At 35.1% G+C, this 24,224-nt stretch overlaps 1 protein-coding gene across 1 annotated transcript in view; it reads left to right on the forward strand.

Annotated features, from left to right (window-relative positions):
• LOC120631408 (serine/threonine-protein kinase SIK2) overlaps nucleotides 1-24,224 on the forward strand; it is a 100,405-nt gene that overhangs the window by 29,360 nt on the left and 46,821 nt on the right. The window contains exons 2-3 of the mRNA XM_039900979.1: nucleotides 11,566-11,682; nucleotides 22,912-22,975. Coding sequence (XP_039756913.1) covers nucleotides 11,566-11,682; nucleotides 22,912-22,975 — 181 coding nt within the window. The remainder of the gene's footprint in view (nucleotides 1-11,565; nucleotides 11,683-22,911; nucleotides 22,976-24,224) is intronic.

The following is a 24,224-nucleotide window of genomic DNA, read 5'->3' on the forward strand; positions in this document are numbered from 1 at the left end:
TTTCAAATAATATTATCGAATTATTGACTTGAATTATTAATATTTAAAAATTATTCATAAAATAAATCATGATAACCTGGAGGAATTCATAGACATCGAAAACAAAAATTGAATAGAGATTGGTGGCGTAAAGATGGCATGACGGCGTATAGACCGTCATGCACTTTACCGTCACGGCATCAGGGTCGATTTTACTGCCAAGGCTCGCCAGTAGATGTTATCAGCTTGACGTAAGACCATCGTGACCATTTATCTAATCTTAACTTTACAAATATTAGATAGTTATAATTAAACTACAGCTTAGAAGAAGTAAATGATTACTTCTTCTAAGCTGTAGTTTAATTATAGAGCGATAGAGGTGCATACCACGAGTTGACAGGTAGTAAATATTTGTATGTAAAAAATTAGGTTATCAAGCCATCTCATTAGCTGTAGCTGTTTTAAGCACACAAACTAAACGTCACAGTAAAATCACTGTTTTAAGAGTGGCAAACTATATAGTACTGATTTTATTTTACAAACGTCTAAAAGCACTTGTAGAAATAGGGACTTGGAGCTTTTAAACGTTAGGATTTTAAAGCACAGATATAATGTTTCTTACAAGCTTGATATATTTAAATTCTAGAAGCTGCCAGCGCGAGGCTATTTGTTTGGGCCGGGCAATTATATAAGTTTGGTCTGAGCTTTCCTATACATCCCGCTAAGCCGTAGAACTTCCAAGAAATCGAGAACCCAATAAAGTGTTCTCAATCTTGAGTAAAATACGAGTTCTTACTCAGATGCTACTTATAGCGAATATCGAGATTAGAACGTGATTAAAACAATATATGACGAACTTGCATACTTGCCTTTTACTTTACTTGCCTTCATCTGCTCAGTGTTTTTCCCGGAATAAAAAGTAGACATCATTTTTCGGCTCTTTAACTGTCTTTATACCAAATAACGTCGATGATATATAAATAAATAAATAAATATACTACGACAATACACACACCGCCATCTAGCCCCAAAGTAAGCGTAGCTTGTGTTATGGGTACTAAAATAGCTGCTGAAAATTTTTTTTTTATGAATATAATAATTTTTATTAATACATAACTATAACCTAAAATAAACTATTTAAAAACTAAATGAAATCTAAAACGTCCTCGAAACCACCGAGGCACAGTTCCTAAGATATATATATATATATTATATATTAATATATATATAATATATATATATTATATATTAATATATATATATTATATATTAATATATATATAATATATTCCTATAATATACATATATTCTTATAATATACAGATAAACACCCGAACACTGAAAAGCATTCATGTTCATCACACAAACATTTTCCAGTTGTGGGAATCGAACCCACGACCGATAGACGAGAAAGCAGGGTCGCTGCTCACTGCGCCACTCGGCCGTCAAATGAAAGAAGAAATAGCAAAGGCAAACCTGATATTAAAAAAAAATTGCGGACCTGAAGTTTTATGCTATGCCGCAAATACAATAAAGAAAGGCGAAAAAATACTCTGTCTGTAGACGTAAAAACGTTGTCCTTAGTTTTATCACCAACCTTATACCCTACTTGTAGTCTCCCTTCTTTCTCTAGTAGAGTGGGATTTAGAACTAACATCCACGCTGCCCCAATGCGGGTTGGTGGGCTTTTTATTATATAAATGTATTAATTGCCAGGTCAAATGATTAAACTTGCTTTCTTAGGCTCGCGGGTGGACAACGTTATTTAGTTCCCAACTTACAAATGTCCTTTCTGAGTACACCAATGCTAATTTTATTGACGTTGTTTAGTAGGTACTCGTAATTCCCTAATTGCTTCGTTTGATCTTTTTTTTATATACCCGAGTCACACTCATCGTGCCAACTTTATTTTATCGCGTGTGTTCGTACACGCGTGCCATTGGTTCACCATCCCTGCACTAGGCGGTTCAATAACATTAGGTTATTGACCTACTGACAGGTGACGTGCATGTAAAAAAAAACTGAAGAAGTTGAACGTATACGGTACTAACTAAACGCGAAATGAAGGTAGGTAAACACAATCAAGTATGTTATCAGTTAGGTAGATAGGAAGCGGTGATAGCCCAGTGGGTAGGACTTCGACTTCACATTCGGGGGGGCCAAGTTCGAATCCCAGCACGCGCCTCTAACTTTCTAAGTTATGTGAGTTTTAAGTAATTAACTTGCTTCAACGGTGAAGGAAAACATTGTGAGGAAACCTGCATGCCTGAGAGTTCTCCATAATGTTCTCAAAGGTGTCTCGAGTCCACCAATCTGCACTGGGCCTGCGTGGTGGACTACGGCCTTAACTTCTTCACATTGGGGAAGGAGACCCGTGCCCTGCAGCCGGGACCTGGGCCGGTAATGGGTTGATTTGATGATGATGAACATAGGTTGTATATATATCTTCTACAACCATTGAAAATATATTTGAGGATATCACTGCTTTGAATTTTCCGTTACACTTAGGTATAATTTACATGATCTGTACATCTAAATATATTACTATATTTTTATTATCTTCGTAAAGAAAGAAATAATATTTAAGTTTCTGTCTAGGATTTCGAAATTACTGTTACACAACAACAAAACTAGTCTATAAAAAAACGTTTTGAAGTTATTGTCTGTAACATACAGACAATAACTTCAACAGTACATTTTATACTGGGCTAATCTTAAGAACGCTTCATCTTATTTCGAAGAGATTGTACTTAAAAAAGGTGAATAAGTAATTAGTTGGCTTGCATATTGCTTTTTATTTTGTTTGAATAAGATAAAATCTGAGAGAATGAGGTTTCCGCAATATCCGAAGAAACTTAGATAATATTAATTATTAGTATGGTCTCGGTTTCGCGCGTCAGAAAATAAGAAAAATTTTCATAGGGGCTATGCAGACAATGTATTTTCCATGCGCAGATGGCGCGCGTTTAAGGCGGTGATGTAAAGCTCAAAAAAGCAGGTTCTTGCAGTTACATTGGTACTTATAAGAGTGTGGGAAACGTCAAAATACAGATGTGCCTGAGAAGCGCCGCTGAACTAGGTAGTTACCGCGTTAATAGTTAATACAAGTACTTGACTACAACGCGCAGCGTCTGTATTGACGCTACTGTATATTTGTATTGATACAAACGCACATCTAGGTTTGAGAACGTTTACACAAGAACAATTCAAGCAAGCAATTCACAACATGAATTACCACGCATGTAATTAGCGTCAAAGTTTGTTTATCTTGCCTTGCTAACTAAAAACTAACTTGCCTTTAAGTAACGTACTTTAGCTTTTTAGTTCGGATTCTGGCCTCTCTTTTGGGGGACCTAGTCCGATGCTCGGCAACACCTCTTACTTTTTGGAATTGTTAACGTTTCTAATGTATGGAATTAGGTATCACTTTCTGCAACTGCTTGACGGCAACCGTGATTGTAACATCGTGAAGTTTCCTGCATGCCTCAGAGTTTTACATAGTATTCTCAAAGGCGTTTGAAGACTATCAATCCGAACTTGGCCATCAGTTTGGTGGACTACGGCTTACGTCTTTCACATTCAGATAAGAGGCTCCTACTTTGCTCTAAGCTGGTAATGGTTTGATAATCACGATGAGGATATTTTATTTTTAAAGCGCGCCTGCGCGAATAAAATACGTCATCTGCATAAGCCCTTAGATTCGTTTCTTTATTAGCCTTCCACAAAGGTGACCACAGTTTTATTGTCCCGAGTGAACACAGTTATAATTCGGAAACTTTTATAGCCGACATAATTTTCATTTTGGTAACTTTATGAAAGAAATCCGTCATAAAAAGTGATTGAGGAAGGTTTAGATTGTTTTAGTGCTTTTATATAAACCTTGAAATGTTACATTTATTTTTACTATAGAACCAACTTTGAAAAGTTTTTTATTATTTATTTAAACTAGCTTAAATGTTCGTGTTAATGTGTTCGCCACATTAAATGCATGGGTAGTTTTTATTGCTTACTATTTGGCGCTACTTATCGCGTGGTGCCAAAGTCTCGTGGCCAGCACGTGATTTTGATTTGCTTAGAAATCTCAAATCCGTTTGCCCCTTAGGGAGTTTAGACAGTCACTCAGTCAGTCAGTCAGTCAGTCACATTTCCCTTTTAATAGATATAGTAATAATAAACTAATCTTAGATCTGCCTAATTAGCTAATGTTATCGTAGGGTATTAAACTTCAGAGAATAAACTAAACCCTGTTATTACTGGCGGTTTATTATTATATTTAGGTTATTTTCCTGGCAATATTTTTATATGTTTGATCACTGAAAGCCAAACCTTATTGCTATTTTTCTCAAACATAAAAACTATGCATTGTAAATGCAATTTATTATTTAAAATAATATTAATCAGTTTTTTAGCACTACTAAATCTAAATATTGCCGGTAATGCGTTGATAATCTGATTTAGATCCAATGCTAATCTCTCATCGCTATTATTAAACCTTACCATTGTGTGTTATAAAAAGTGATAAGAGAACGTTAAAAAAGTACAGTGTTTAAGATAGAATGGCCTCAAAATATCAGAGTCCCTTATATGCCCACAATCGGGTATATAGAACTAGGCTTGAACTTTAAACCACAGCGATTTTGTGACTCCATATTCTTGTACCTTTTCTGGGATGTAGCTTTTTCCAGGTAGGTATTATGCTTATTATTCTGACCCAGATTTAACGAGCTGTTTTTATTGTGATTACAATCTGATGTCGCCAACCAATAAAAGATGGATCAATGAATATAAGTAAAATAGTCCCCGGTTTAATGACTATCGCTCGATGCTAGTGAAAATAGAACAAACGTTAGCCTCGGTATTGGTATTGAATATTCAGTAACTTTACCGTCAGGTTGTCAAATGCGTCTATTCCCAGTTGAATGGTTGTCCAGTTCTGTTGACAAAACTATCATTTTGCTACAAAAAAAAAAAAAAAACTTGAATAGCGACACCTTGTCAACCTCCCTGGCGCATTGGTAAGCGCTGTGGTCTTATAAGTGGAAGGTCCCGGGTTCCATCCCCAGAAATTTGGGCTTTTCTCACATTCAGAGAACCACCCTTATGACAAAGACATGCCGCCATGCGATTTAGCGATCCGGTACTATGACAAATGGAAACCGAAATGGGTTATGAGTTTAGCATATCCCCTAACAGGTTAGCCCGCTAGATTTAGATTGCACCATCACTTAGCATAAGCTAAGATTGTAGTCAAGGGCTAAATTGTAAAGGAATGAAACAAATTTACTACGCTCAGTCGACGTACTCGGTTCAGTATTTCACGTTTTGTAAGTTACTAATTCATAACAGTAGCCTTACTTACTAATGGACTGTATACAATCCCATTAATCGGGTAGAAGTTTAATTTGATTAATGGTATGTCAGCATCGTACATTTTGTACAAATTATGATACTGAGTTGTCATAGTTTTAGACTTATTGGTTAAAGCGTTATTTGTTTGCAGCGCAGTGGAGAACAATTAATTATTTATTTATTGTTATTAATATGGCATTCATAATTGTTATTGATCTAGGAGTTATTTATAAATACTTCGCACAGACCCCTGTTTCTCAATTACATACAAAAATGTATGCCGCCATGCCGCTCTCGTGCTGCAAATCGTATGAAAGAAGGTTGCCTGTAAGTTTGCTAGCAACGATAAGGCAGCCTGTGCAGAATGCAAAATTCAAAATATTTCGTACCTGTATATTGCCTGTATTAATTTTAGTATTTATTCTTCATAGAGAAGTTTTGACACCTCTACAAATTTCAAAATGGGTGTTTATATGTATATTATTATTATTAATATTAATCTTAGTACCAATAACACAAGCTATGCTTACTTTAAGGCTTGATGGCAATATGTGTACTGTAGTAGTATATTTATTTATTATATTTATATAAATATGCTTCCAGTCCTTTTCCACGTTACAGTGGCAAAGTAAATTGCATACAGATGGTACAGCAACATGCCATAAAATCAAATGAATTGAAAGACGCTTTGGAAACGTTAAATCTGTTGGTTAAATCTGTTTGTACGTGTAACTCTACTACACTTCCGACCGAGAAGAAGTGGCCAATATTTATTTTACAATTATTATTTTATCTTGTGTGAATCAATGAATGAACTCACTTTTATTGTACACAACAAATATTAATAATAAATGCAAATACAAAAGAAGGATAAAATAGAATTTTCAATTTGGCGTTGTGGTAGGAAATCCGAGCCGACTGCTACCACGTAACCTTGTCATTAAGAAAATCATCAATTGAATAGTGACCTTGATGTATTAAATGTGTTTTATACATTGTTTACCTTATGCATTCAATATAATATAAAGATTTTTACATAACAAATTGTGGTGCGATTTAAAGATGCACCTTCCCGAATCTATTTTTGTGTCCACTAGCCCACGTCATTTTCAGTCTCCACTAAGTCATTTGCGAATGCGAGGGTTTTTAAATAAACATTGCCGATTTGAAAATAGACATGGTATTGGAAAACAGAGATGTTCAGGAACGGAGAGCCGGTCAGCCGCTTGACATTGACCTGATTGCTGATACTGCTACTACGCACGTATCTTTACGTCACTCAGGCCTTTGCGGCTATCACATTGAGTTAAGGCGATATACCTATAGGTACATACAGTCATTGGTCGGCCTCGATGTATCCCTATCTTAGCAGTATTTTAACGCTTTCATTGACGCATTTGAAAACTGGCTTGCTGTTAAATTTTAAAGGGTTGCAGTCTATTCAGTTTATTTAGTAGATTAGGTATACGCACTATAAACAGCAGTGACATAACTATACCTTTAGATATGCCGTTGTAACAAGAATTAGGCTTGAAAAACAAATAGTAAGGAGATTCACATTGTAAATTTTACATAGTTCGGAACATCGTACGTGTAACTTTAATAAGTCACTAAACTTTGATATTGCTTCTTCAAATTTTTCCTTCAAAGCCTGACTTCACAAAAAACCCAGGGCGCGTATGAGAAGTTACGTAACACTCAATGTACCCTCAAGGAATATAAAAAATTGGTTTTGGAATAGAGTATGTACATTATTCAACGAGTAAGAAAGCCCTTTTATTTGTAACCTTTATTGAGCGAGTTGTGGAAAAATAATAACTGTTATTTCTAGCGGCGGCCATCTTGGATCGATTTTCATAAGAACACTCCCGACTGGATCACCTTTCAAACAAAAAACATAATCAAATTTAGTACATCAACAAGTCTAACTTATAAAATCCCATCGTTTTTGCCTCGGGGGTTAAAAATTTAATGGAGTAAAATTTCAGAGTCGCTTTAATAGGTTCGACTGTTTTAACTCTGTGTGGGTGGATTTAATTTAATTAGAAAGTATTCAAATAAGTTATTAAATCATTTTGGATCTTAGGATAGCAACTTGGTCATACCCACTTATCGTTGAATTAGCATGGTGATGCTACTCGTAAACCAAGTCCACGCGGGCAAACGAAATGTCGAAGATACTAATTGCGAGCAATTAAAAGACTTTTTCAATAGCAGTGCTTCTTGTGACAGATTATAGGTGTATAGGTTGGGCGCATACGCAAGTTACGTTATTTTATGTCAGTTCGTAGGTACTTACTGATTAAGAGTACCTTAGCGATGATCTTTTGAGTAGTTATTTGTATTGGAATAACCAGTTGCGTTTGCAACTTGGAAACATGAATGGAAATTTATAAAAACCCACTCACTTCAACAATAGAGGTTACGTACTGTAGTAGCCTAAGTACCAGATACGCTCACTCGCAATCGAGGAGTCGAGTTTCGAGCATTAAACTAAGTATGTGTCGTCAAAGAAAAATGGACATAATTTGACTCGTTTTAGAGTCGCAAGTTCTGTATTTCTGATTTTTTATTTGGCAAACGGTCTGCCAGAGCTACAGAATTGTAGACCAATTTGAGCTTTAATACAATGCTAAATTAATCAATTTTACTCCGATGCGCAAGTATTCCATCTCGATTTGCTCGATTGCAAGCGAGCAAATCTTATACTACGGGTACTGGTGCTAATGCTGTTTCATCTAGAGAGATCTGAGATAAGGATAACGCTATTTTTAGCTCCGATTTAGTTTAGTCTAAAATTTCAGCTTAATACTATTGAAAACATCGAGAACATAGAGAATAGGATGGCACTAATTTAGGATCTTTCAGTTTATTTATGGAAATAGAATTGCGTTCAATAGAAACGACAAGTAAGTATTTCATCAAAAGAAGTAAACTCCAAAAATATCAGTATCCTGTTCTATTCTAATTTATTAAAAAAACATGAGCCTTTATTTAGAAGTATATCAGCTCATGTTTATTTTAAACCAATTGTTTAATTTAAACATACCGTGGCCTTCCGTGGCGTGGCTTTGGTAGTTACAGTGCAGAAAAATAAATGTCGTTGTTAAAGCTTTGTTTTTTGTACATAATAAAAAATGTACCTATAAATGGTGTCGTACACTTGACTATGGGGGTTTGTATTTGGTCTTTATTATTCTTTACCAAGTATCGTAAGTAACCTACCCGTTCACCCACATCAAAAGAGTTTAAAAGTTATAGTCAAAGTCTGATTGATTTAATGTGTAACCATATGTCAATTTCGAACTGCATGCATCAACAGTCCCTTCTATAGGCATATTGAAGTCACTGATGATTCGTGTTTACAATTTTTTACGTGATAGTAATTTGTATAATTAAGCGTGTTTGTTTTTAACGTAAAATATAACCCGTATTGACAAAAAATATCATTAAGTCTCTAATTAAATCTGACCTCACAGTAAAGGTTTCTTCATAATGCAAAGGGATTTCTTTGCGGAATTTCATGGTATACAGTGAACATTAAGATTCATTTGCGATAATCCGCGAATACCAGGCCAATTTGCACGGTACCATTTATATTAAACAACATAGCATACTGCATGGCTCGGAAGTCCATTCTTCTCATTCTGAGGTATGCGGGTTTATAATGACAATGATAAAATAAATAAGCTACCTGAGTTATATGAATAGAGTTCGAAGTTGTAATATACTAAGTACCGACGTATGTGCTATTCAAATAAATAATCCCCTTTACTATTGAATTTAGCTTTCTTTTCTACATAGCCTTTTATTGAATCGAGGAGAGGTCGGCCCAATCACGTCAATTGGCTCAATCCGAGCAAATGACGCCCGACTGACGTCAGCGCCTCTGTGTCTGTATGGAAACAGCGATTCACACAATAATTGCTTTGTTCCGTTAAAATAATGTCCAAATCAGCGATGCGGATCGTTATAAACCGACTAAGTGCGAGTTTGATTTGCACGCGAAGGGTTCCATACGAACATGCAAAATAAAACAGTCCGTCAACTTTTGTATGAAAACGTCGATTTAAAGAAAGATTCCGCACCAAGTTGCAATATATAACACTAATTAATAAATAGATTTAACATTATTAAAGTCGAACAAAAACACGTTGCTTGTATTCCCTTTAATTTATTATTACAGCGGCAATATATATATATACACGTATGAAGGGGTTAAGGCCGTAGTCCAACACGCTGGCCCAGTGCGGATTGGTGGACTTATAGACGTCTTGTAACTGCCAACACTCTTCACTCACTCTTCTGTATGTGTTCGGAAAAAATCCAAATATATATATATCTGTCCAACCAAGTATATAAATATATATACACATTCTGGGTAAGTTTATGGAAACATAAAGATGTCCTGATATCAAAGTCCTATTGTCACGGTTTTTAAGTTATCAGTCGGTATTAGAACTGCCTCGTTAGTGTAGTGGTATTAGGTACTAATGGGTGTCTTATTTGAGATTTTCATAAATATGTTAAACCGCACTTAAATCGTTTAGAAACATTTTTTTATATATATATATATATATATATAAATAAATATACTACGACAATACACACATCGCCACCTAGCCCCAAAGTAAGCGTAGCTTGTGTTATGGGTACTAAGATGACTGATGAATATCTTTATGAATAATATACATAAATAATTAGAATATACATATAAACACCCAGACGCTGAAAATCATTCATGTTCATCACACAAACATTTTCCAGTTGTGGGAATCGAACCCACGGCCTTGGTCTCAGTAAGCAGGGTCCGTAAAAAAGCATCGGCCGTAAATTACTAGTAAGTTATTTAGTATGGAAGTTTCGCTTAACTGCAACGCTTGTTTCGAACATCTTATCGGATATTTCCTTAAGAATTGGATCGACATACTCGTAGTGATCTAAGCATTTCTTGTAAAAGCTCTTGAATTATTCCAAAGTGGTCGCGAGGTCGTGACACGAATTTTCAGAGTTTTCTCGGGAAGGAAAGTATTTAAATAACGTTTAGGCACTTACGTTCTTAAGCCTAATTAGGTAATCTCACTGCTTTTGGGTGTCAGCCAATCTTTTTTAACATTTACTATCTATACTGCTCTCTTTTATTTAAACTTAGATTTTAACCATTTTGGTTTTTTATGTTGTTACCCATTATGCCTGCCTCGTACGTCTAGTGGCTAGGAAGTTCAACTGAAGATCACGAAAGGTACAGAGTTGGATACACCTGAAAACTTTTCGAGGTTATGCGTGTTTTTTTGATTCTAGCAATTAAATATCACTATCTTTAACGGAGTCGGAGAACATCGTGAGAAAACAAGAATGCCTGAGAGTTCTCTATAATGTTCTCAAGGGCGTGTGAAGCCCACCAATTTGCATTCGCCAATCGTGGTGGCCTTAATACTTCTCATTCAGAGAATTCTTGTTCCTTGTTTAGCTGGTAATGGTTACATGATGATAAATTTTTGTATTGCAAATTTTGAATTTTCTCCCATACAATAGGATTTATTATTATTAAAGTAAAACTGCTTAAGGCGCGACTACGTAGTAACTCAGTTTTTTTTAACGGAAGTAACGCTAACGTCAGACGTCTGTGTTTCCGCTATTTAAAAATAAAAATTTGGATTGGTCGTAAGTATATGTCATATACTCCACGCTTCCTAACTTATACGCCAGCTAGTGGCAAATATCATAATCAATAAGGATTATTTATTTCTAATATTTTCACACGGATCAATTGTGAATAGCAAAGTGAATAAAAATTAAACAGTTTAAAAAAATATATTTTAAGTTGCAGTTTTCTGAAAATCTCTAATTATAGTTGTTTATTTACTTCTTCTGAAATTACTTCTGTAATAAATAAATTATTAATATTTTTTCTGACGATTGCGACATTCTATAATATTCAATGACAAGTTTATATTGACATGTGCTGATCTAACCTTAAATTTTCTCTCTCTATTCTATTTAACAAATGAAAATAATTATAAAATGTGAAAGTTATATTAATGAAATTTAAACAGAATATAAAATGAAATTGTGAATATAAATTGAAATGGCGGAGTCCCAGGAACATTTTACTCTTTCATCAATAAATAGTAATAAAAGTTTTACTTCAATCGCGCGTAAAGGTTACACGACCACACTTTTTTTTTTCATTTTTGTAGTCTAGTATTGCTAACCGATTTTTTTTATTTGTTACAGGTAGCAATTAAGATAATAGATAAATCACAATTAGACGCCAGCAATCTTCAAAAAGTCTACAGAGAAGTGGATATCATGAAGAGGCTGGATCATCCTCATATTATTAAGCTTTATCAGGTGAGAATGGCTTTTATTTTACCATATTTGATTCTGTGTTAGGACGTAACGGATGTTTGGTGTAAAAATACGAATATTCCTGTAAGCCATCCTTGGAAATTTGTCGTTTTTCCAGGATAAAAAGTTGCTTATGTAACTCTCTGTCCTTTTAACTAACTCCATGTCTAAAAAGTCTATTGTTTGCTTAGTTAGGGCGTGAAGTGAGGACAAACAATCAAAAACACTATAACATTTATATGTAGTAATAATTAGCTTCTGCCCACGACTTCGCCTCCGTGGACTTCAGAATTGGGTCTAAAGCTTCACTCGTTAACAATTTTCCCTCGGGAGCTACTAAAGGAATCGGGATAAAACGCCTATATTATTATAATAGCCTTAATTCTTTTTTTATGTCAAAGGCTACATGCATGCCAAATTTCATCCCAATCCGTTTAGTCGTTTTCGAGTGGTTGAGTAACAAACATCCACACTTTCACGTTTATAATATTAAGGAGGAGTATATAGTATGGAGGAGGAGTGTTAAGTATGTGCTATCACAAGGATCATAACGGCAGGAAACCGTCATTTGTGCTTATTCGCATAGATTCGTGCCGCCAAACTAGTCAAAGATCTAGCGGTCAAAGATTTCCCCGCCCGCATTCGGAAACAAACACACCTAAGGAAACTCTTACAGTCTTAAATGTATTTTAATTTTTTTATGTTATTGCCGTTTGTCTAATTAAATTTATATCGCTGGGCACAGTCTTAAAATGTAGTTGGCAAGAGGGATGTAGAAGTAGAGTCTTTTGTGACAGAGCTCATCCGGGAAAGTACTATCGCCATGTTTATTTCTGTCGCTAAGCAGCATTGTTGCAATACTGTGTATCGGTCTGAAGGGCGTGGTTTCCGGTGTAATTACGGGCACATGAGGCTTAACACCTACGCCTCAAACTGATGGACTCAGTGCGGCATGTTGCAGGACGTGTTCCTTGCATGCCCTGTGAAAGTTTGATCTGTTTATAGTCGATGGTTTCCCACTTACCATGTGTGTGTGTGTGTGTGTGTGTGTGTGTGTAAGTATTTGAATCGCTTATAACTTTTAAAGACTTACCCGATCGGAACCAACCAAACGGCGTTTTAAAGTGTTCCCTCAAACTTAGATTTCCTGAGAATTTTAACCGATTCAGACCGATAGATTTTGAGAAATTTAGAAAAAGCTCAATAAAATAAGAAAAAAATATTTTTTTCGAGAGATAGCGTGAGATAGCGTGACTGTCCCCGCGAGGTTGTCACTGCACTTACATGCCTGCCACGAGATAATTATCTTTACCCGTTACTTGTGTTAAAACCCGTTGTGTGTGAGATAAAAACGACATAATCGGTAGACATAAGTTTCTCGTGGAGCGCATGCTTGCCATACAGGGTGGGCATTAGTAAGGGGCTAAGGGCCCTTCTCACACTTCTGTTTAGGCCAAGAGTACGAACAGATATAATTTTATATAATAGCTGTCCCCTGCGGTTTCACCCGCCTTAGTAACGTACTACTTGACTGCGTTAAACGTAATTCGTTCCTTAACGTCTCGTTATATTATGTTTTCTTATATCATTAACTATGTTAAGGTATCTATATAACATAGTCTTATGCCTAGACTGAAAAGAAAATGACGCATTATTATTATTATTTTTGTAAGGAATAATATGATATGCCTAATAATGATTGAAAAGCACCTTTTTAGTTTCTAATTTATTTTGGACATAAAATGCGGCATATTATTTATGGCTTATCTATTAGGTATATATGAGCCGCAATGCAAAAATAGCTCCATGATTTTTTTTAAGTCCAGTAGGATATCTTTTTAGTTGTCACTAGTATTTATATATTACGTACCAATTACCGCGCACGCGAATAAAGCAGCTCGTTAGTATTTTTCTTCAGGCTTTCTTAACAAATACTATTATATCAGGCTGAAATCTTATAATTACTGAAATAAAATAGGCTATATTTTACTCGCTGAGAATGTAGCTTTCTATTAGCGAAATATATTTTCCTAATTTATATACTCTACCTTAAAGCGGCGATAGCGTAGTGGGTGGCATACCCATCGACTTTCCTTTCTTGGAGACCGTGTTCGAGCAGTTATGTGCTTTTTCAATTTAACCTATTTAAATATCACTGGCTTTAAACGCCGACGGAAACATCGTGAGGAAACCTGCATGCCTGAGAGTTCTCCATAAAGTTCTCAACGACGCGTGAAGTCTACTAATTCGTAATTGAATTGAATGAAATCTTTGAGATGTCTCTCAATAAGTTCAAAGTTTATATTAAACTTAAGCTTACAGAAAAAACCTATTATAACGTTAAGGATTACTTTAAGGATAAAAAAAGCTTGGGTGTGAATTGCTCTGTTCATAGCGTTATATAAATTTACTGTAACATGGTGATTACAAAAAAAAAATGTACCCTTCTAAGTTTGTTGTGGGCTCTTCTTAGACCAGGGCGCGTTTGGAACCCTTGTAGCTTTAGGTTTAAGTTGGCACCAAGTTATCACCATCCCCTTATATTTTGAATAATTGGCCTAAACCCTAATTGCGAGATGTGTTTGTTTGGTTGGTTGACCTTCCTTCACGCCCTAACCAAGCCACCAATCAACTTTATTTTTGGCATAGAGTTAGTTGAATAGAAGGAGAGTAACATATGATGTTTTTTTATCCCAAGAAAACAAACGGTATCCACGGTATTGGGAAAAACCATAATAAACGTGGACTAAGAACGCGGGCAATATGTATTTATAACTCGTATTCGAGATTTTCTTAATTTTAAATCATCTGCATACCCTGTGCATACCCTCTACTCTATGCACGCCACTGAACTAGATAGCGCTCCTTTGGTTCCATAAAAATCGCTGTTGTCTTTCGTACGATCGATTTAGTAAACGTAGGTAGAAAACCTAACACTAGGCACCCAGTTCTAGATCTAACTCGAAAGTATGCAAATGTGTATAATGGAACAGTTGTGTTCACCGTTACTTCACTTAGGCACTTGCCGGGCGTTCAAACAACCGTGTTGTTATACAGTTTAAAGTAAATGTCACCTAACATCGCTCACGTTACTTTAACCCCGTTGATAGGCCGTACAATTTCTCTGCCATTTAGAGCATTAAGTTGATATGTTATTAAATTGTTCGATCAAGAATGCACAAGATATCATACAAAATGTAGCAAAAAAAAACGTTTTTTTATCTTGGGATATAAAAACTTAATTCGAACAATAGCCTATAAGGAGGTCGACCATATAGGAGGTGAGAAGACGACATTAAACAGACCGCGGGACCAAACAGGCGCAGAATAGCGCACGACAGGAAGCAGTGGAGGGAGCTAGAGAAGGCCTTTGCCAACAGGCAATCCGAAATGCGTGACATAATAAATTAATAATTTAAGTACATAATTTAAATTCAATATTATTATAAAACCATACCTAACCTAACCAATCAATATATTAATGTTTATTAAATTTAAAAGTATTAAAATGTTAGTTAGTATGTATGAAATGACGTTGTAGAATTAAAGGCTATTTTATTTTATTAAATAAATATCCTATAACAGTCCAATGCTGGACTAAAGGCCTCTCGCAACGGGAGGTTTTGCCTATAATGGCGCTTACGCTTTCGTTGGTAGTAGTAGCACAGAGGAAGCTTATTCTCCGTCATCTTCCCTTAGTCGCTTCATACGGCACCCGCTGGAGGATAAGGGGTGGTGACAACTGCATCTTTAATGCCGTCACCACACGGCAAATGTTCAATCGATACAAATGTAGGAAAGAGTGTCTGTTTTGTTTTTTTTTTTCACCGATTTTGGGCTCAACCTCACTTACAAACCTTTTTACTTTGTTACTTTGTTTTCGTTTAGCATCCTTGCTTTTTTTTTCTGCTCATAAATGGTTTGACCCAACTTGATGTTAGCCTATATTACCTTGCTCAAGAATTGAGCTTTCGGGATAAGATATATACACTCTTCAGCATTTTTATAGACTAGTAAGTATTAGATAGGATATTATGAGTTTTATGAAGGCTTAAATTAGTAAATTTATCAAGCTTCTATCATAACTACGATTATCAAAGCGTTAGAAAACAATGGCGCATTATTCAAAGTGATGATAAAATGTAAAGCGGAACACGTTTCTGTAGGAAATACTTAGTAACACTTATGACTTACCTTGATGGTAACTAAAATGGTAATTAACATCGGTTAGTAAGGTTCCTAGACAATAGCTTTCCACTTCTTGGCCATGTTACATTACTGTTTTACTAAAAAGGAAAATGAATAAATGTAACAAACAAAAGTGATTCACAATATACTTGCTTTTACCCGCGACTTCATCCGCATTTCTTATTGTTTGTAATGTATATTATTAAGTTGTGTATCCTTGGATAAAAAAATACTTTTCAATAAAGGTTTTTTTAGGTGTAGTCCTTATATTATTAAAATCGCAATAACTTCGACATGAAATGTCCGATTGGAATAAATTTAAAAGTATTTTATTGATGATGCGATGTCATGTTGCCGGTTATTGTAGTTTGTAATAATTCAGATGAGTTAATTGAAAAGTTTAATCACCAATAGCATCATCATCAAGATAATCATCATCATCATCATCATCATCAAAACCACAGGACGCCCACTGCTGGACATAGGTCTTTTGTAAGGATTTCAGCTTGCTGCGGTGTAAAGGTTAAGTCACTATCCGAGATGCAGCTTTACTTGAATCTAAATGTGTTTAAAATGGTAAACCTATGTATACTATGTATTCTAGTGATCCTAGTACAGCTTTTGTTTTTAACATTGTTACAAAAAAAAAATTCTAAATTCAAAATTCATTTATTTCAAGTAGGCCTAATATAAGCACTTTTGAAACGTCCTGTCTGTCTGTTTGTAGTGATTCTACCACCGGTTCGGAAGGCAGATTCTACCGAGAAGAAGCCGTCAAGAAACTCAGCAGTTGCTCTTTTCCAACATCAACAATTTACATTTTACATTTTAACATTCATTTTTCTATCTTATGAGAGCTGAAAGCGGAGCCGGATGCTTACAAGCAACCTTGTCATTAAAAAATTCATCAATTGTATAGTAACCTTGCAGTAATAAATGTGTTTTAACAAATTCTTTAAACTTGTGCATTGGCAGGTCCAAAATCACCAAAATCACCTTACGCGACGGAGTGTAGTTAATAATTTCAGGATTCTTAGGTATGTTAGTTTCATCATGTCGCCCTAACTCCTAAATGCCTCAAATGATTTGGAAGTATGATGTATCGTTAGAAATCTTACCTACGCATAAGTGGCTCCCACGCATTATTCAATGGGCCTTATAAAAGCTTAAATGTTGTTATAAATAGCTTTATAAAAGTTGCTCTATTTTTAAATACACGCAATTTTATTAAGAGCGCTCGGTAAATTTAAAATCAGGTACTTATAGGTGCTAATTATATAAAACTTTACTATATTATAATTTAATGATGACGAGATAATTAAAGTTTATGTAGGCATTTGGTTTAGTTTATAATTACATCCTACCTAATAATGTACTAACTAAGCTCTAGAGACGACTTGGACGTCGCAAGCATTTGTTTTACCTAATCTTTATGGTCCACTGGGCTTTTGGACAAAAATATGACTGCGAGCGTAAAATACGCAGTCATATTTTTGTCCAAACTAAAAACTGTACGAATAACTACAGATTTCTTCTTCTTCTTCTTCAACAACTTCTTCGCAAACATCACACTCGGTGCTATGGTCTAAAACAAAAGAGTGCAAACACACGAAGGAGGCCGTACCAGTTCTCAACCCACGACTAACAACAAAATTACTGCAACTGAATCGACCTAAACTAAGGACAGTTGTAGGTATGATAACAGGGCACTGCCCACTAAACAAACACCTTTCCATTTTAGGTATAACTGACAGCCCTCTCTGCAGAGCATGCATGGAGACGGAGGAAACACCGATACACGTAATGCTCCAATGCAACGGAGTAGCAGAACAACGCGCAGCACACCTTGGCTCCTCAGCAACACTCCATGAAGCACTCGGCGACCTGGGCGGCCTGCTAAGCTTTTGGAGCGAGCTCGGTTGGCTGGAGTGATCCAGCGGGGAGCCGCATCAGTGGCCATACGTACAACGGACGGTCCCAGACCAACCAAGTGCGGAAAAGGCCCAGGAACAGAAGATGAAGAACTACAGATTTATATTATTCTTTAAATCTAGAGGTCATCATAATGCGACAAAGGATCTGACAAACTTTTCATACCATCGTAGAGAGCATACAAAAGAAAGAATACGGTAAAGATCAAGAAGAAGAAATAGTGGAGAAGTAGTGTCCGTTAAAATTGGTACAACTGTAAACCCTCTAGACTTGACTACAGTTGTACCCGTAAACTGTATGAACCCTTGTAGTTGTCGCAGAGTTTCTAGCGAGTTAGTTCGTGTAACAAACTCTTCAACTGAGTCGTCAATGAGTTAGACCTTCCTCTACTTAACATTTCTTGTATTATTCTATGTTAATATTGTTACTAAGGGGACAAGACTGCTCTAGTATTTATTCCATTATGACTTAATGACACCCGACTAATCATTTTACCATAAATAAACTAACGGAATATTGTTGCTATAACATTTCTAAACTTCCTAAATATTTGTCGTCAACTCATTTTGGATTTATTTTCTTTTAAAACAGGAAAACTTCGACGGAGTATTTATTCCGATGTTCTCTTTTTAATAAATCGCCTTTTAAGCGGATGATGGAGTCGTAATAAAATAACAGAATTGACATTTCAAAACTGCTAACCGAATAAACCAAAATTCAAGTAAATGAACGTTTATGTTCCTTTAAATACGCGGGTGTACAGCGTAATGAATAGGTATCAGCATGTATGCCGAGTCTTACCTTAGTAAAGTACCCGACGCGCGCAACTCTTTTTAGCTAAAGAACTATACGTCATATTTAGACGGATAGATAGAAAGTCTTTATTGCACCAAATTACAAAATTATCGTGAAAACAAGTAATATAGATAAATTGTACTGTGAAAAAGTAAAAAAATCGCGTAGGTTCTACTGCGTAGACCGTAGTAGGTCAATTAATGTATGTCACCGTAAAATGGCCATTGTATTTGGATTATGGAACGCATAATATAAGCTTAACATACCACGTTACAGCCAAAAATAGGTCACATGCTGTTACGCTAGCGATTCCTGCAATTGGAACAATGGCATGCATAATAAGGTTTTGTAACTAACGTGAATGAATTGAACGTTATTAGCGATCTTGAATGGAGACTTGTTTACAAACGTTTTCATTATTGATACTGATTGCCTCTTAATAACTTGTAAAATATGTACGAACAAAGAATTATAATCTATCTTCTATCTACAGCTTAAAAATACTTAAGCTACATTTATCCTGACTGACTTATAGACAATCTACAAACAAACATCCGAACGTGGATATTTGAAATTATCAGAGATTTTTTATATAAAAGTTATTATTGTGTTAGCTTATTGTTTTAAAATACTTGAATAACTCGGGGAACTGATTTCGAACTCCGGCAAGCACTTTTGTAGGTTACGTGCGTTTTAAGTTATTCAATGTCACTCGCTTTAATAGAATGAATATATAGGTAGTTTACTGTGCTTTAACGGTGAAGGAAGAATATTTTGAGGGAACCTGTAGGCCTGAGTGCTCTGAATAATGTTCTTAAAGGCGTGTCTTGTTTACCAATCTGCACTTGGCCAGCATGGTGGCAGTGGCCTGCACTCCATACATGCACAAAAACACTGCATACCCTAACATTGATACATTACTCGTAGAGGAGGAGAATTTGTGACGTTTTATGCAATTTTCCTGGTGTATGCATACCCTGGTAAGAAACCCAGTGCACGCCACGGCATGGTGGAATACTCATTTTTCACGTACCCTGTTACGATTTGTTGATCTAAGTTAATCAAAGTTAAAAAAAGACTTTTTTTCATCAAAGAAAAGCAGTGAATGATCGCTGAAAATGAAGTTACTGCCTACCAACGTTGCGTGTTGGCAATGTTACATATTCATAGCATTATATTTATAAAATCCTAATATTTTCACCACAAACTGGGCCTTTTGTTATCAGAGCGTTTAATAATATTTTCTAGTGAGTGACGGCACAGTTATATAACAATACCTATCTGATAGTAACAAAAGGCGATTGTGTAAAAGTAAAAATAGTACAGTATTATTATATAGTAATTTATCATTATTAATTATTTTGGACTTTAGTCTGTCAATTTGCATTGGAGCGTTAGTAGCCAAGCCATTATATATACCTTTATTTTGTTTAAGAGGGAAATAAACAGGTTATTTTACTGTAAGACATAGAATTATTATTCTAAATAAAATGTATTCTTCACAAACGCATACACAAGCATATATTTATATATAGTAACATTCTTTTGGTAGTGTCTATGACATTGAACTCGTCCTAAACGGCTAGATCGATTTAAATGAAACTCTTGGTTGTGTTTGACTGAGTCCACAGAAGTTTAAAAATACAGAATTGTATCTGCGATTAGATTTCAAGTTTTTTTAATTTCATCGTAGCACGTCTGCTAAGGCCGCTAGTTGATTGTTATATGTATGTTTATCAAATCTATATAATATCCTAGGTATTGTTTTTAGTTTTAAGTCGTATGTTTATGACGGTAGTTAGGTAGTTAATTGATGATAAATATAGATCAGCAAGAAACATTACAGTCGACGTAATTAGCATCAAAGTTTCCAAAAACGTGTAGTCGTATTTAATACTTTGTTTTTTTTTTTAAATCTATAATTATAAACATAAATAACCTAAAATAATTAATGTACCAAATTAAAACTAAATAAAATATAAAAGGTCTTCGAAACCTACGCTGCGAGACTCTAAGATGCTGTCAACATTGCCCATTTGAATGGCAAAACTAATAAAATTATTTTTACTTTAATCCTATTTTTTATTATTTCAACTGTTTTTACACAAGAAATAGAACGGTTTCGTTTATTCATTAATAATAGCTCCATCTTACAATACAAGCCAATGAAAAAGCTAGCCAAGATTGCCGATTTGTGAATACAGTAGCTAGTGTTGGTGTGCGTTTACATAGATATCGACAAACTCATGGAAAGACAGATACAGTGAGTCACCAGATATTTTTAGATGTTTTTGGTTTTACGCGGCCGCTGTAGTTCACGGACACGGCCTAGAGCATTTAGTAAGAATTAGCCTAATAGCTCGTAATCTTCATCATACTGAATACTTAAATTCATATTATTTCGCGGCATGAGGCCTATGCACGGTGTGGCTCTTGAAACATATCACTTATAAACTAAAAATACATGAAAAAATGTTTAAATTACCAAAGTATAAATATTTAATATTATTTATAAGTATTTAATATTTAAAAACTTAGTGATTAAAGTATATTTTGTATTACAAGTGAAGCAACTCGCAAGTGGATCAAGTGTTATACCTAGTGACTGCTACTATCTCTGGACAACGATTAACATGCGATTAGAAGTATATTGTGGAACCTCCTGTTTTGATAGTAGGCATTTTCAAACATTTTGCTCCTTTTCTAAGCAGCCATATAATTACCTACTGGTCTACATTATACTGGTCATATAATTATATAAAGAAATATTCTGGGACTTTCTCTGAATAACTAGCCTTATCTATTACGACTACTTAAGCATTGGATATTTTCATGCGCATATCAATTGCCGTTTACTAAACCGCGCGGCTGCCACCGCCTAGATAAACATTCTGGACCGATTGCTCATTTCCTTTGATCGTAATTCAGTTTATTTATACCCAACTACGGCGAAGTAAGGGACGAGTATTGTATAAAAATATATTTGTAATAAAATGGGTCGAATTCTGTACAGTGCATATTTAAAACAATATTTTTGGTATTTTTTTTTTTGGTCGTCGCGAATTACGCTGAAACTACTCAATGGATTCAAATGAAACTTTGCATGATTTTAGTTCATAGCATGACATAGTACATAAAATATCTTTTTATCCCTAAATTCAGCAAAGTTCCTTTGGGAGAGGGGTTAAAGATGTTTGGCGATTTAATGCCATAACTCGGCCAAATGTAAACTGATTTAAATAATTATTATTGTGCTGGATATGATCTGGTTCGTGTAGATCTGATGAATATGTTTAACATGTGACTAATTTCGACACGCGAGTGACCCGAGGTTTGTTAAGTCAAATCAACTGAACACAAACAAAAAAGGCTGTTTTTTGCCGTAACGGGTTTGCATGAAAATTAGGAAAGTATCCAATCGCGGCTAAAAATATCTGAACTCCCAACGGAAATTCCGTTAATACCTCCAGAATATTCTTTGTAAAAGCTTTCTAGTTTAGGTATAGTGGTTTTAAATAATATATTACTCAGTAGGTTTTTTCATTCCCGGTTTCGATAGCATCTGGGTCAAAGCGCACTTCGCTGTCACTTTCAAATTACTTTATAATTGGATCAAAATCTGCCTACAGGCTTACCCTTTGAGATAACTTCAAGTGGTTCCACGCTTATCTTGTTTGAAATTATCTGGCTCAATCTGAATAAGAATAGATATGGCAGTGTTCACTTAATTATTTAATTTGTTTATTAATTATTTGTAGTCCACATAAAGTTAAGAAAATCTCGTCGACAGGTTTGTGATATTGACTTTTTTATTTAAAATTTTAAGGAATGAAATTGATACTCCAAAACTACTTATTAGAATTGATTTTGTTTGTCCAAAAAATATAAAAAATTAATAGCGTAAATTCCCTCCATTTTATTTGCCCTTAGTCAGATCAAAATACGCTCTTAATAGCTATATTTATAGAGCTACTCAAAGCTATAATAATAATTTCATGGATTTAGATTTATTTAATTTTACTCTTGCTCAGTTAAAAAAACATCTTTATTCTAAATTCTACCTTCTGATTGTTCATTTACAACATCAAAAAATTTATACAGTTAAAGCAATAAAAAAAATCTGTTCCATTCTGTTCTGTTCTGTTCTCTATGTTCTGGTCTGGTCTGGTCTGGTCTCTTATGTTCTGTTCTGTTCTGTTCTGTTCTCCTAATAAACCGCGGATTCTTAACCGATTTCCGTGTTATTTCGACTGTATTCTACCTCCAACTATTAGCGTTCAGTAGATATTTTTAATTTAATATCTATGTTTTTTTCAGGTCATGGAGACGAAAAACATGATTTACATTGTATCAGAATACGCTAGTAAAGGAGAGATTTTTGGTAAGTAACTTGATTTACTTTGTATTTATATACGACAGTTTCAGAAACGAACTGTAAACCTTCATATCCTAACATTTAATCCCTTGGTACTAAAAAAATCGTTCATTCAATTTAGCGTGAAGATATTGATAGCTACCCTAAAGGAAATGCTAAATTCTCTAGCTAAAACTAGCTTATGTTAAGCCCGCAGCAGCAGTAACTCTACACGTACTCTCACACGTACAGCCTTTTTATGAGAAATAAGGACAAACTTAAATACACTCCCGCATCAATATAATAATAGTTAGGATCGTTATGATTGGTTCAGTTATAAAATGTGAGTTACCATTATCATTGAGAGCATTGAAAATATGTAAATCTAACAAGATGTTAGTAAATGTTTAACAATGTGATAACGACTAAGTCACCATTTGGTATCTTTGCGCCGTCTAAGTCTCTCAATAAGACTGAAGTGTATCTATCTTTTTCGGATGGACACTTGCCGATAACCACCTGCTACGTTGCTACGGCGTCACCAGGGCAGTGGGGCGAGTGAGCCATGAGAAGAGCACCAGGGCTCGACGACATCGGGTGGAATGAAGTGTATCGTTAATTCGCCCGTATTTATATCAAAATACCCACCAACAAAACGTGATGAACATTCGCTGGGAATCAAATTTAATTTAATTTATTTCTTGAGAACTATAACATAAATTAAATACGTATTAACACATTTATGAAAATGTTAATTAATGTTATAAAAGCACATATCAAGTGTCGTTTTAATAGTCTAATTATATACCCACTTCACACAATAACAGTAAAAATATGTTTTTACTGTTACTGTGAAACTGCCGTCTAGCAGTACGTACCATTAAGTAACGAATTTACTTGTGGTTACCACTGTTTGACCTATGAACGAAAAGATAGATTAGTGTATTTTAATGAAACGTGTGCGGTTAATTTCGGACCGGGGCGAGTTAAATGAATAAAAAGCGATTAATAATTGCCTGTCACGAGATCCGACCTTCTTTACAAGCATTTTTCTTATGTGACAATAATATATCTCCACCGCTTTTACGAACTTCCTGACGCAGTGGCGAGCGCTGTGGTCTAATAGCGGAAAGTTCCGGGTTTGATAGCAATTGGGATTTTTTTTAATTCCTGAAATTTCTCTGGATTAGTCTAGTGGGAGACATCGGCCGTGTATAGTTAGACCGTGGGTAGCAACCGACCGAAAAAGCCGTGCCTCGAGGCGAATAAGCGTTAC

The sequence above is a fragment of the Pararge aegeria genome, chromosome 18 (genome assembly GCF_905163445.1).
Source record: "Pararge aegeria chromosome 18, ilParAegt1.1, whole genome shotgun sequence".
Classification (NCBI taxonomy): domain Eukaryota; kingdom Metazoa; phylum Arthropoda; class Insecta; order Lepidoptera; family Nymphalidae; genus Pararge; species Pararge aegeria.